The 12406-nt window shown below is 43.2% G+C and overlaps 1 protein-coding gene across 1 annotated transcript; it reads left to right on the top strand.

Annotated features, from left to right (window-relative positions):
• Window positions 1-333: 333 nt before the first annotated feature.
• Window positions 334-10826, top strand: LOC148101625 (uncharacterized). Its single transcript, XM_087846606.1, has 4 exons — window positions 334-623; window positions 7018-7093; window positions 7302-8652; window positions 10416-10826. The coding sequence occupies exons 2-3, from the start codon at window positions 7076-7078 to the stop codon at window positions 8649-8651; spliced, it is 1368 nt and encodes a 455-aa protein (XP_087702732.1). The 5' UTR covers window positions 334-623; window positions 7018-7075; the 3' UTR covers window position 8652; window positions 10416-10826.
• The last annotated feature ends 1580 nt before the right edge of the window (window positions 10827-12406 follow it).

Below are 12406 nucleotides of genomic sequence, written 5' to 3' on the forward strand. Positions count from 1 at the left end.
ACACTGTACAGGGGAGTGTGACTGCAGCAGGGAACAGGAAACAATAGAACATGTTTTCTTGAATTGTCAGAGGTTTGATATTGAAAGGAGACGACTGATCAAAAAGCTGGACGATATGGAAGTGAAGTTGGACTTGATTGATTTGTTTCGCACGACCTCTATAAGAGAAACTTATCAGGCTGTATTTTGGTTTTTAAGGCAGACCCATTTGTTCGAGAGGATTGTAATTTTTTTTTTTTTTGACCTTCCGGTCCACACCAGTTGGTGGCGGTAATGCACCATTTTGCTGTTTGCCAACCGCCAGTAAACCCTATACGGCAGAAGAAGAAGGGGGCGGAGCAAAATGTGTTAGCAGGAGAGGAGTCGAGCAGAGAGAGCTCCTTTTTCATGAAACGGGAGTAAAGTAGTGAACTTAGAGGAGAGAAACAAACTAAAGTATTGATCATAAACCACTACCAACGTCCTGATCGATATCTGCATCGATCTGCCCACCCTTGTCTCCTGGATCGTAGCTGAGATCAGCGTGAACCACGTGGGTCTCTGCTCCCTGATCTGTTTCCTGTGTTTGGAAAGAGTTCCAGCTTCATCACGGAGTTTCTCTCGGTTTGTGGGCTCATCTAAAGGTAAGCACCGAGCTAACTTTACTGTGAGTTCAGTTCATGTTGAGTTTAGCTCCTGAATGAGGTCTTCTGCTGCTCTCCTCGGTGTCTGTTCACAGTTTATTGTGAACACGTTGGGAGAAGAGTGAGAGAGTGTTTGGAGAAAAACACCAACTAATCATTAGCTCAGCATGCTGGGAGAAGTTGGAGCAGAAAAGTCTTTTCATTGTCCCTGCAGCTGTTTTTCTGCATGCACCAAACCTCTACAGTCTCATTTCTATTTGAAGTGATAACAGGAAATCAGAGCGATCTGCTGCAGTATCAGGGTCACAATAACTTTATTGTCCAGCTGCTGTGGAAGAACACATGAGAGGAAGTGAACTCCTACAAAGTCTCATTTTAATGAGTCTGGCTGCTGTAAAGTGATGCACAGGAAGATGTTAACTTACTGGGCTCATGCCCGGGTTGTTTTTTCAGAAGCCTGGGATCTTTTGGAGTGTAATGTTTTCATAGTTAGATGCCTGGCTGACAACTGTATAAAACAAAAAGTACACACAATATTCTAAGCACATAGTGCGTTACACCCCTGAAAACGAGAAATATATCAACTTTTAAACACTTTTACCTGAAAACAGGGGGAAAAGAATCACGAGAGTGATCATGACTTGCGTCTCTAATGCAGTTGTTTATTGCAGTGAAAATGAACAGAAACGTCTCACATTCTGTACTGCTAAATGTCACATGGTGGAAGAAAAACACTAAATAATAAACCAAAATACTAAAGTGCTTACAGTGCGCCCCAGGGCAGCTGTGGCTACAATGTAGCTTGCCATTGCTAGTGTGTGAATGTGTGAATGACTGAATGTTGTGTAAAGCGCTTTGGGGTCCTTAGGGATTGAGTAAAGCGCTATACATATGCAGGTCATTTACCATCTTACCATATATGCCAGAACAGGTTTCCTGACAAAATGCCTGACAATAGCGGCGTTTTTAGCTCATGCCGTTATCTTACTGGCATTACAGAATACAAAACTGAGGCTCAAAACGGCCACGTATATGTGCACAAATATAATGCTTCTAAACTCTTAGAAAACAATGAAGGATTACCTCTTAAATATCTTAACAGTGTACACATTGGAAATATATCAACTTTTAAACAGGGGGAAATGAATCACGAGAGTGATTATGACTTGCGTCTCTCATGCAGTCGTTTATTGCAGTGAGGAGAACGCGCGAAACTCTTAACCATTTTCTTACCATATTTACATTATTTTTTTCCTTATATCAACTGATATGAATTAGTATTAGCTGAACAGTTTTATATGCAGTAGTCCTTCAACCTGGCACAAGTGCACACTGTGGAAATTTACGACTATGCGTAAATCCCCCCCCTAAGTTTGGTATGATCCGAGCTCAGCACAAGGAGAGAGAGGAGAATGACGACAGAACAGAGATGGAACAAGAGCAGGTGAGAAACACATGTTAGTCCAGGGGTGGGCAATCTCAGTCCACGAGGGCCGGTGTCCCTGCAGGTTTTAGATCTCACCTTGGGTCAACACACCTGAATCACATGATTAGTTCGTTACCAGGCCTCTGGAGAATTTCAGGACATGTTGAGAAGGTAATTTATCCATTTAAATCAGCTGTGATGGATCAAGGACACATGGTAAATGGTCTGTATTTGTATAGCGCTTTACTTGGTCCTAAGGACCCCAAAGCACTTTACACTACACATAATCATCCACCCATTCACACACTGGTGATGGCAGCTACATTGTGTATTTTTTTTTTTTTTGCGCCTGTCCCATTTGGTTCTTTAGCCGTCAGAATTCTTGTCTGAAGACCAACAAGGATACCCAATGGATTTATTTTGCCAAATGGATCATCATGGCATTGCCGTATTGGTCCATTTGATCGACCTTTGTTTTTATTATTTATTTTATTTTATTTTCAGTTGTTACAGACGGGACAGACATGAGTGAGGGATAGGAAAGGAAGAAAGAAAGAGGAAGGAAAAGAAAAACAGAAGGGGAGAGGGACAGTGAGAAAGGGAGGGAAAAAATATCTCTGGGATCACTTGTTGAGAGAAAAAGAATAGAAAACAAGCAAAAAAACAAAACAAAGCAACATACTAAACACAACACCATCACATTAATCTAGCTAAGTGTAAACAGCAGTAAATACTAAATATTGAATGTTGTTGTGCAGCACGCAGGACAGACAGCGCACAATGTGCTTTGAAGTAGCAGCCAAGAAAGGTGTGATTTAAGTCTACAAACAGTGAACACCCGTGTGCACACCTGTGTGGATCGGCGCGCTTGTATTCAAATGGTTTCCCCATGTAATGGTCTGCAAGAGGATGTAGAGAGCCATAGCCCTGTCCCCCAGGGCATGAAGCAGGCATGGAGGAGATCCAGGCCCCAGACATCCAGAGGCCCCAGAGTGCAAGAGCCCAAGGAGGACCACCGGAGGGGCATCCGTGCCACTTTCATGGGAAGGGCTGAGGATCCCCAGACGAGGGGTCACCCAGTAGCCACCGGGCAGAAGCTAGAGGGGGCTGCACCGGCGTGCCCGCCGGCTCCGCCGGCAGCCAGCTGTGCCAGAGTGAACCGAGCCGCAGGCACAGAGGCCGGAGGCCCGAGGGCCCCCCGCGCCCTGGAAGAGGCCTGACCGAGCAACAGGCGCCAGGCCCCGCCAAGTAGCCACCGGGAGTGAGCTGGTACATACCTGAGCGCCCAGCCCCGGACACCAAGAACCACCAATGCACCGACCCCTGAGGGCATCAGTCACCGGCAGGGAGTGTGGTGAGGGGAGATAGGCCTCCACACTTTGGAGGGCCTGGGAGTTCCCAGAGAGGTGGAGTCTAAGACCCGACCTGACATATAGACACAGACAAACAGGCACACACAGACACAGACATGCATTCCCACCCCCATGCACACATATACAAACACTCAGCACTCACCCAATGTAGGGATAAGCGTAAATGGACATGTACACACAATCACACTCCCCAAACATACTCTATACCCCGGGTCCAGGTACCCTCACCCCCGGAGGGGGAAACGGCACCCAGACCCAAGAGATGTTACCCTTCCCTCCGGGGTGGAGGCAAGCAGACCGTCCCAGGCTCCGCAGCAGCAGGGAGGCCAATCGGACAGCCAGCATCTCCTCCCAGCCCCCCCGCCCCGATGGCTAGTAGAGAACGGGGGTGTGTTAAGACCCCATACCTCCCTCCTCCCGCTCAAGTGTAACGTTGCTGCGTGTTGCTCTAAAGTGCATTTAAAACAAGGGAGAGCATGGTGCTGCCGCCAGAGAGCAGCAGGTGTTAGCACGGCCCCTCCCGAGAACCCTCAATGTCTACATGGATTTAAAATTGAGAGGTGGGCACCGGCGCCAGAGGTAGGTTTGAATACACAGATCGTCTACTGGACGCCGTTAACGTGCCCACCCTCAAGGCCCTATATATATATATATGTGTGTGTTATGAGAGTGTAAGTAATGTGGATGTCTAAGTTGTGAGATAAAATTGAGGCACAGGTGGCCAGAAGAGGACAGAGGGGGGGACACACCCGCACCCCAAGGCCCTACCTGTGTGGGTGGGTGTGGTGGAACGGGAAGAGGGAGGTAGCCAGGGATAGGGAGGAAAGGAAGGGAGGGGAGGATGACCCCAGTAGGCACTCCCGTCCTCTGGTATCCACCAAGGCAAGGGAGCCCAGGCCCATCCAGACCGGGGCCTACGGCAGCAGCACCGCCAAGCCCCACAGGACACGGGTCAGCCCACCCTACCCCACCGCAGAGGAAACTGTACCCACCCCAACATTCAATCATCTCCCAGACTACACAAGACAACAGACACTCAGGTTAAGTTTTTTCTCCACCTCTCCTATGTCTCTCCCCCACCTGCAGAGTGGACTCCTGCAAGGATGGAACAACCTCCCTGCCAGTTGAAGAGCCCCCCAGTTAGGCCGATGCACAAGAGGCCCCCTGCGCCAGCTACATTGTAGCCACAGTCACCCTGGGGCGCACTGACAGAGGTGAGGCTGCCGGACACTGGCGCCACCGGGCCCTCTGACTGGTGAAGTGTCTTGCCCAAGGACACCACGACCGGAGCCGGGGCTCGAACCGGCACCTTCCGATTACAAGACGAACGCCCAACTCTTGAGCCACGATCTCCCCATCTAAAACCTGCAGGGACACTGGCTCTCGTGGACTGAGATTGCCCACCCCTGTGTTAGTCAAATGGTTGTTTACCAAAAGTATCACCTTATCATAGGTACTCATGTATCTCGTACCTAGTGTTTCTTTTTAGGTTTGTTATTTTTCAAATTCTATATTGATTAAGTTATGCAGGCTTGTTTACACAACAAGGCTAAATAATTATATAAACTTTTCTCAATCTAAATAGTGGACTTTGGTAGAATTAAAAAATAAGTGTAGTGCAGCTCTATGATGATTTTTAGTGCTAATATCATCTAGTTATACAGCCCTGATTTTGTTCTGCCTTGCCTGCCAAAACGGAGCCTATTAATCTTTCAGTCATTTCTAACCCCCCCCCCCCCCCCCCCCCCCCAATTGATGCATACTACCCTTTAGGGCTAAGCCCCGGGTGTATCAAATGTCTGCCTCCCCAGGTTATTATCGTTAACGAAAACTAACAAAATAACGAAAACTAGAAGTGAAAAAACATTTTCGTTAACGGAAATAAAAATACAAACAAAAAAAGGAAAACTAACTAAAACTGGAATGAGTGTTCACAAAACTAACTAAAATTAACTGAATTTATAGCAAAAATGTGTTTAGTTTTCATTGATGTGTGTGTGTCATACAATAGTCAAGGGTGAAAATGAAGTTTAGTTTCCATATTTTTTTCTTGCTGTGTCTCATTATGCCAGCAGGTGGCAGCACGTTAGTCGAGTCGTCTGTGTTGCTGCTCCATCCACGCACAGAATCATGTCAGGAAAAGTCGGAAGAAAGCGCCAGAGTTCAATTTGGGATTACTTTGAATATGACTGTGTTTTGGATAAAGCAAGTGTCTTGTAGTGGAGAGATACAAATTATGAGGGACATTTCTAAAGGGAAAAAAATCCCACAAACCTTAAAGTGCACTTGAAAAGCTCACACAAGAAGGCTAACCTAGCTTACCTTGAGAAGGTAAGGGAGCACACTCAACCCTCATCCCCAGAAAACAGAAGCTAACCCCAGGCAAGGCAGCGTGATGCATCCCGAGACAACAGGACGGGGATATCTACACAACTGTGTGAGTCAATTACCTTCAAAAAGCTTATCAATTCACTTGAACCAAAATTACAAACACCCGGTGCTGCGAGAGTTAATAGTCTCATTGGGGCCAAGATATACATTTTATAGTTGCCTGGTATCAATGGTTGTTCATCTGCCTTTATTTATTTATTTATTTATTTATTTATTTATTTATTTATTTATTTAAAGAACCCATAGGTGGGAATGTGAGTTGTCTGTCTCTGCGTGTTAGCCCTGCGACAGACAGGCGACCTGTCCAGGGTGCAGTATGGTAGCTGGAATAGCAACATACCCAAGGATAAGCAGAATGACTGATATGATGAAACTGGGATTTTGTTACACTTAATTATTGCAAACACGACTAAAACTATAACTGAAACTAATCAAAACTAAACTGAAACTAAGGATTTTCAAAAAAATAAAAACTAAACTAAACTAGCAAACAATTGGTAAAAAATAATTAAAACTGATATAAAATTGAAAATCTGAAGTCAAAACTAAATAAAAATAAAAACTAATGAAAATTGCAAAACTATTAAAACCCTGCTGCCTCCACCTCTGTCTGAAACACTTCCTGCTTTTCCAGCCTCAGGCTCCTTTAGCTTAGCTGTGAACCAGAGCTGGTCATTATTCTAACTCATCCTGGTGTGTGATGCTGTGCAGCTTCCTCACAGAAGCTGATGTCACAGCATCTCTATATTAATCCAAACTGTTGGTAACAATCCTGAAAACCTCCCAGTCGGTACAGTCCAGACACACCTGGAGATTCTCCACAGCCTCATCAGTCCACTGCTTCAGTGTCTTAACAAAAGCTTAAGACAGTTTCAGTTTGTGCCTGTTTGCAGGGATCAAGTGAACCATGACATGGTCTAACAATCCTGATTTAGTGTGAGATGATGAACCTCTTACTATTAGCTCACCTTCTGTTTTTTAGTGTGTTTTTTTTTTTCCTTTTTTAAAAATAAAATCTGAGGTTCAAATGAAGCACCAAACTACAGTTACTCAGTGGAGGTTTATTACTGCAGTTTCTCACCACTGTTGTTAACTGGAGGCTGACACACTGACTGAAGACATTTAGTTTGAGTGGATTTGAGCTTTCCATCACAGCTTCTTTTGGTCAAGGATGAAATACATATAAATATATTTTTTGTTCCAGCTGATCATCAGGAGGAGACGAGCCATTTAGACTCAGCTCAGCCACTACAGAGGAAACAATGACTTCAACCCAAAAGGTGAGCAAAAATATCTCTGCTATTGAAACGGTGTGCACGTCACAACTCTCATTGTAGCTCATAATTGTAATGTGATAATATCACCAGAATGTGGTGGTAACACACCTACAATGTGTTTGTTGACATCTTTGATTCCACTAATGGAGTTTCAGTTTGTTCCACGACTGCATTTAACTCACTGCCTCTGTTTGTATCTCTGTCACTGCAGGACCAACATGGAGCGAGAAGTCAGCGCTCTCAGGAGGCCGACAAACCTCACAGAAGAAAGAGAGAGAAAAAATATAGCTGTGATGAATGTGGGAAGGATTTTACCAAGGCTGGAAACTTAAAAAAACACAAAGTCATCCACAGTGGAGTTAAAGCATACACCTGTGACTTGTGTGGAAAGTCTTTCAACCGGGCTGGAAGCTTAAAAACACACCAACTCATCCACAGTGGAGTTAAAGCGTACACCTGTGACTTGTGTGGAAAATCTTTTACTTTGGCTGCTAACTTAAAAAGACACAATCTCATCCACAGTGGAATCAAACCATACACCTGTGACTTGTGTGGAAAATCTTTTACCCACGCTGAAAGCTTAAAAACACACCGACTCATCCACAGTGGAGTTAAAGCATACAGCTGTGACTTGTGTGGAAAATCTTTTACTTTGGCTGTTAACTTAAAAAGACACCAACTCATCCACAGTGGAGTTAAAGCGTACACCTGTGACTTGTGTGGAAAATCTTTTACCTGGGCTGGAAGCTTACAAACACACCACCTCATCCACAGTAGAGTTAAAGCATACAGCTGTGACTTGTGTGGAAAATCTTTTACCCACGCTGGAAGCTTAAAAACACACCAGCTCGTCCACAGTGGAGTTAAAGCGTACACCTGTGACTTGTGTGGAAAATCTTATACCCACGCTGAAAGCTTAAAAAGACACCAACTCATCCATAGTGGAGTTAAAGCATACACCTGTGACTTTTGTGGAAAATCTTTTATCCACAGTGAAAGCTTAAAGAGACACCAACTCATCCACAGTGGAGTTAAAGCGTACACCTGTGACTTATGTGGAAAGTCTTTTACCCAGCTTGGAAACTTAAAAACACACCAACTCATCCACAGTGGTGTTAAAGCGTACACCTGTGACTTATGTGGAAAGTCTTTTACCCAGCTTGGAAGCTTAAAAAGACACCAACTCATCCACAGTGGAGTTAAAGCATACAGCTGTGATCAGTGTGGCAGAGCTTTTACTCACAGTGGCCTCTTACAGCGTCATCAAGTTATCCACTCTGGAGTTAAGTCGTACAGCTGCCACATATGTGGAAAAACCTTCCACTTGCTAGGCAGCCTAAATATTCACCTCCGCATTCACACTGGAACTGACGTTTACTGCTGTGATCAGTGTGGGAAACTGTTTGTGAAATATAAAGACTTCGAACGCCACAAGTTTACCCACACTGTGGGTAGACCTTATAAATGTGACCTGTGTGAGAAGACTTTTAAAGCTCCACGTTACCTTAAAATCCACCAACAGATCCACACCAGAAAGAAACTGCACGTGCAGTTACTTTGAGGTATGTATGTATATTGTTATCTTCTTGTTTAAGACGTACTGTTTCGTTCAACTGTGCTCATTAAATTGTGTTCGCATGTTAGTAATTCTACTGGACTCAATGGCATCTACTGGAATTTTGAAAATGTCAGTAAAGAACATAATAAGTCATCAAACTAAAAACAATGATTACTGTAACTTTGTATCCATATTTGAGGATTTACAGTTGCACTTGTTCTGATTCATTATTTAAATTATTTGTAATTTTCAAATCTCAACAGGACATAAAAACTTTATGCCAGGGGTGTCAAACTCATTTTAGTTCAGGGGCCACATGGAGAATGGAATTTTGGAAACAGTACATTTACATAATGACTGAAACCAGCCACTGAAGGAACAATGGGCTGGGAGTTCAGTTCCTTAATCTTAATTATGCAGATTTTCATGACCGTTGATCAACAACCACTGACCATTATGCAAATGTACTGTTTATAAGATTGGGGAAACCTGCAGTCAGCTGAGACTGAAGAAGTCACTTGGATGAGTGACGAAACATTTCTCCCACAAAATGATATGTCCAGATGAACAGAATAAATTTTTGGAGGCTTACTTACTGGATGATTGAGCATGCATCAAAATAGGTTGAAAAACGTTTCTTTCTCGCTGATATAACGGGACACCTCAACGAGTTACAAAATGTGATCCCCAGATAACACAACTGTCAAATACAAAGCAGGGGCAGGGATCACATTAATCTGCAAATCCCTGTATAAAGATAAGTCATATTAGCCCAGTTTATTTTTTCTTATCATTGTTTTTGTTGCGATCGTGGCTCAAGAGTTGGCATTTCTTCTTGTAATCGGAAGGTTGTCGGTTTGAGCCCCGGCTCCGACAGTCTGTCGTTGTGTACTTGGGCAAGACACTTCACCCGTTGCCTACTGGTGTTGGCCAGAGGGCCCGGTGGCGCTAGTGTCCGGCAGCCTCGCCTCTGTCAGTGCGCCCCAAGGCAGCTGTGGCTACAATGTAGCTGCCATCACCAGTGTGTGAATGTGTGTGAATGGGTGGATGACTGAATGCAGTGTCAAGGTCCATAGGGATTAAGTAAAGCGCTATACAGGCCATTTACCATTGTTGTTTGGCGACCATTAATAGCATCTGCATTTTCTGTTTGTATAGTTCCTTTGCTGTTATGGTGTTCTTGTTATGGATTTTTTTTTTTTTTTTGAAATATAGCAAATATATTTCTATAAAGTTGTTCTCTATAGTGTGTAAGATAAGATGACCTTTATTAGTCCCACAGGTGGGAAATTTGTTTCGTTACAGCAAAAGTGCAAAGTAGCACTTAGCAGTTATGTAACTGTTGATATGCAGCATTATTAAATTTATTGTTAATGCAATTGTTGATATGGTACATTGACTTTTGAGGAAATTTCAGATGGCACTCATCATCAGAAAGGTTGCCTACCACTGATAGAAAGGTTGCTCTACAACAAAGACATTTATTGAGTCTAAGTACCAGATCACTTTACTCTAGCATGCAAAGTGCTTTACCGTGTTGTATAAAGCACTTTGAGTGCTCAGGCAGAGTAAAAAGGTGCTTTATAAGAATCAATCCATTTTACTTGTATTTACTAAATGAACAACGGGAGGGTCATCTAACTAAAACCAATCAGTGTATCCCACCTGACCCCCTCAGAATCAGCTTACTTTTTATTTCAGGCCACTTTCAGAATTAAAATGTTGAAGGAATTCCCTGACTTACACTGTCTTTGTGTCTTTCTTTAGAAGCAGAGCAACACAGAAGGATCCAGTTCTCAACCCTGTCATCACTGTGGTGGTGGGAAAGAGTTTCACTGTGACTTTTGTGGAAAAACTTTCCAGACCCTAAAAATCTGGACTTCCTTAAATTGCTTGAAGATGTTTCACCTCAACCGAGAGTCTTCTTCAGGTCTTAGGTCTAATGGTGGAGAGTTCCAGATTTAAGCTCTGTGGGAGCGTCCCCCTTAGAGGGACCTCCTAATGATCCTCTACCTAATCACACAAGAGAAGGTGTGAAAACGGGTGTAGGTAGAGGTCTCTTTTTTTTCCTCTTGTACTTTCCCATTGTTGTGTACTTTTTCAGTGCTTTCTCTGTAACGCTGCCGATCTCCGACTTGTATTCCCATGTGATGTCTTTGTTGTGTGTGTAAGTCGGGGGGGGGGGGGGGGGGGACCTGCATATGGCCAATAAAGCATTCATTCATTCATTCATAGCCAGTTAAAGTCAGGGTGCAATTTTCCTGGGCCAAATTAGTCTGAACAGAATATCCCAGACTTGTATAGTAAGTACAAAATTACAGGCTGAGAATTGTTCGATAATAGTGTAACCCATGTGAAATACAGGGCTGCAAAATCCCCCCCCTTTTTTTTTTTTTTTAAATCTAAGGCTATAGCCTGTTATTGTCAGAAGGGGGTGCTGTAATGCAGTTTTGTGTTCTGACAACCGTGCGTCTAGTGCGCAGGAAGCATTACCTGTCTCTTCCTGTGAGATCTTCCCTCTCTGATGGCAGTCAAGTGTGTGTCAGAGCTCACCGAAAAGTATCTTGGTATGCAATGCTGCAACCTGGTTAATGAGACCAGATTGTTTTACGTATAAATGCTAATAAGCTACTCTTTTATTAGGCCCCGAACTCTGACCACAAAGGGAATAACGTCTGTCCAGTTATTTGTGCTGGAATATCCCGGTGAGTCACATGCCGTTTGTTCATCCAATTTGGTGTGTTGTTTTACTTTTCTTGTTATTCTTTACAGTGTGTTATAAGTGTTGAATGCTTTGAGCTAAAGGTGTTTTACTGCCCATGCTAGATGCGATGCTAGCTGCTAATAGCTGTTAGCTACCCTACCCCCACGAAGCCATATTCCGATCGGGGAGGTATTCAGATAGAAGCACTAGCTCTGTTTATATTAGAATGGTTAAGTCTTAATAGAAATGAGCATATTTCAAGTTCATTAGTACTTGCACTGTGAATTAAGTTACATTTGCTTGTAAGCCTTATGGATGAATGTCACCTTGATTGCGATGACTATTTACATTACTGTTTAAGCTGCTGATGTTCTTTATTGTGATATAATTGTAATAAAATAGTTGATACTGGTACAAACAAGTTTCTGTAACTCTTGTAACTTGGTAAAGCTAAATGGAATGCCATTTGTTATTAATACATTTGGAAAAGAAGTTTGAGCTCATGTTAAGAACACAAGATGGAAAAATTCATTGTTCTGCACTGTTTGTGTAGATTGTTTTTTTTTTTTTTTGAACTACTAGAAAGGATTCTGGAGAACCACTGACGGCGAGAACAGCCCAAATGAGATCCTGGATGATCATGAAATGGTGTGGCCAGCCATGCGATCGGATTGTGGGATTTGCCTGAGAAACTGATTCAAGCATCCCTGTATTTCAGACAAGCCCTATCCCAGATAATAGGGTTTGCATACTGACAATTCCCCTACAGTACACCTGTTTGGGTTTCAATGACTTCAAAGGACAATTCAGACTGGACAATTCAAACTTCACAACGGGAACACTTCCATCCGTTTTATTCATTCAAAAGTTCTGATACAATTCAGTATAAGTCTTTCATACGACTGTCTTTATTTTATTTTGTTCTGCTTTATATCTATTCACCTTTAAAATGCACTATTAGTGTGCAGTTTGGTTTATTGTGTTGTATATGTTTATGAATGGTACTGAGGCAATAAAGGTCTCAGTTATTCATTTCCAAGCCAATTCCTTTTGT

This window comes from Neolamprologus brichardi, chromosome 9 (assembly GCF_056152115.1).
Source record: "Neolamprologus brichardi isolate AB-2024 chromosome 9, ASM5615211v1, whole genome shotgun sequence".
Lineage (NCBI taxonomy): Eukaryota > Metazoa > Chordata > Actinopteri > Cichliformes > Cichlidae > Neolamprologus > Neolamprologus brichardi.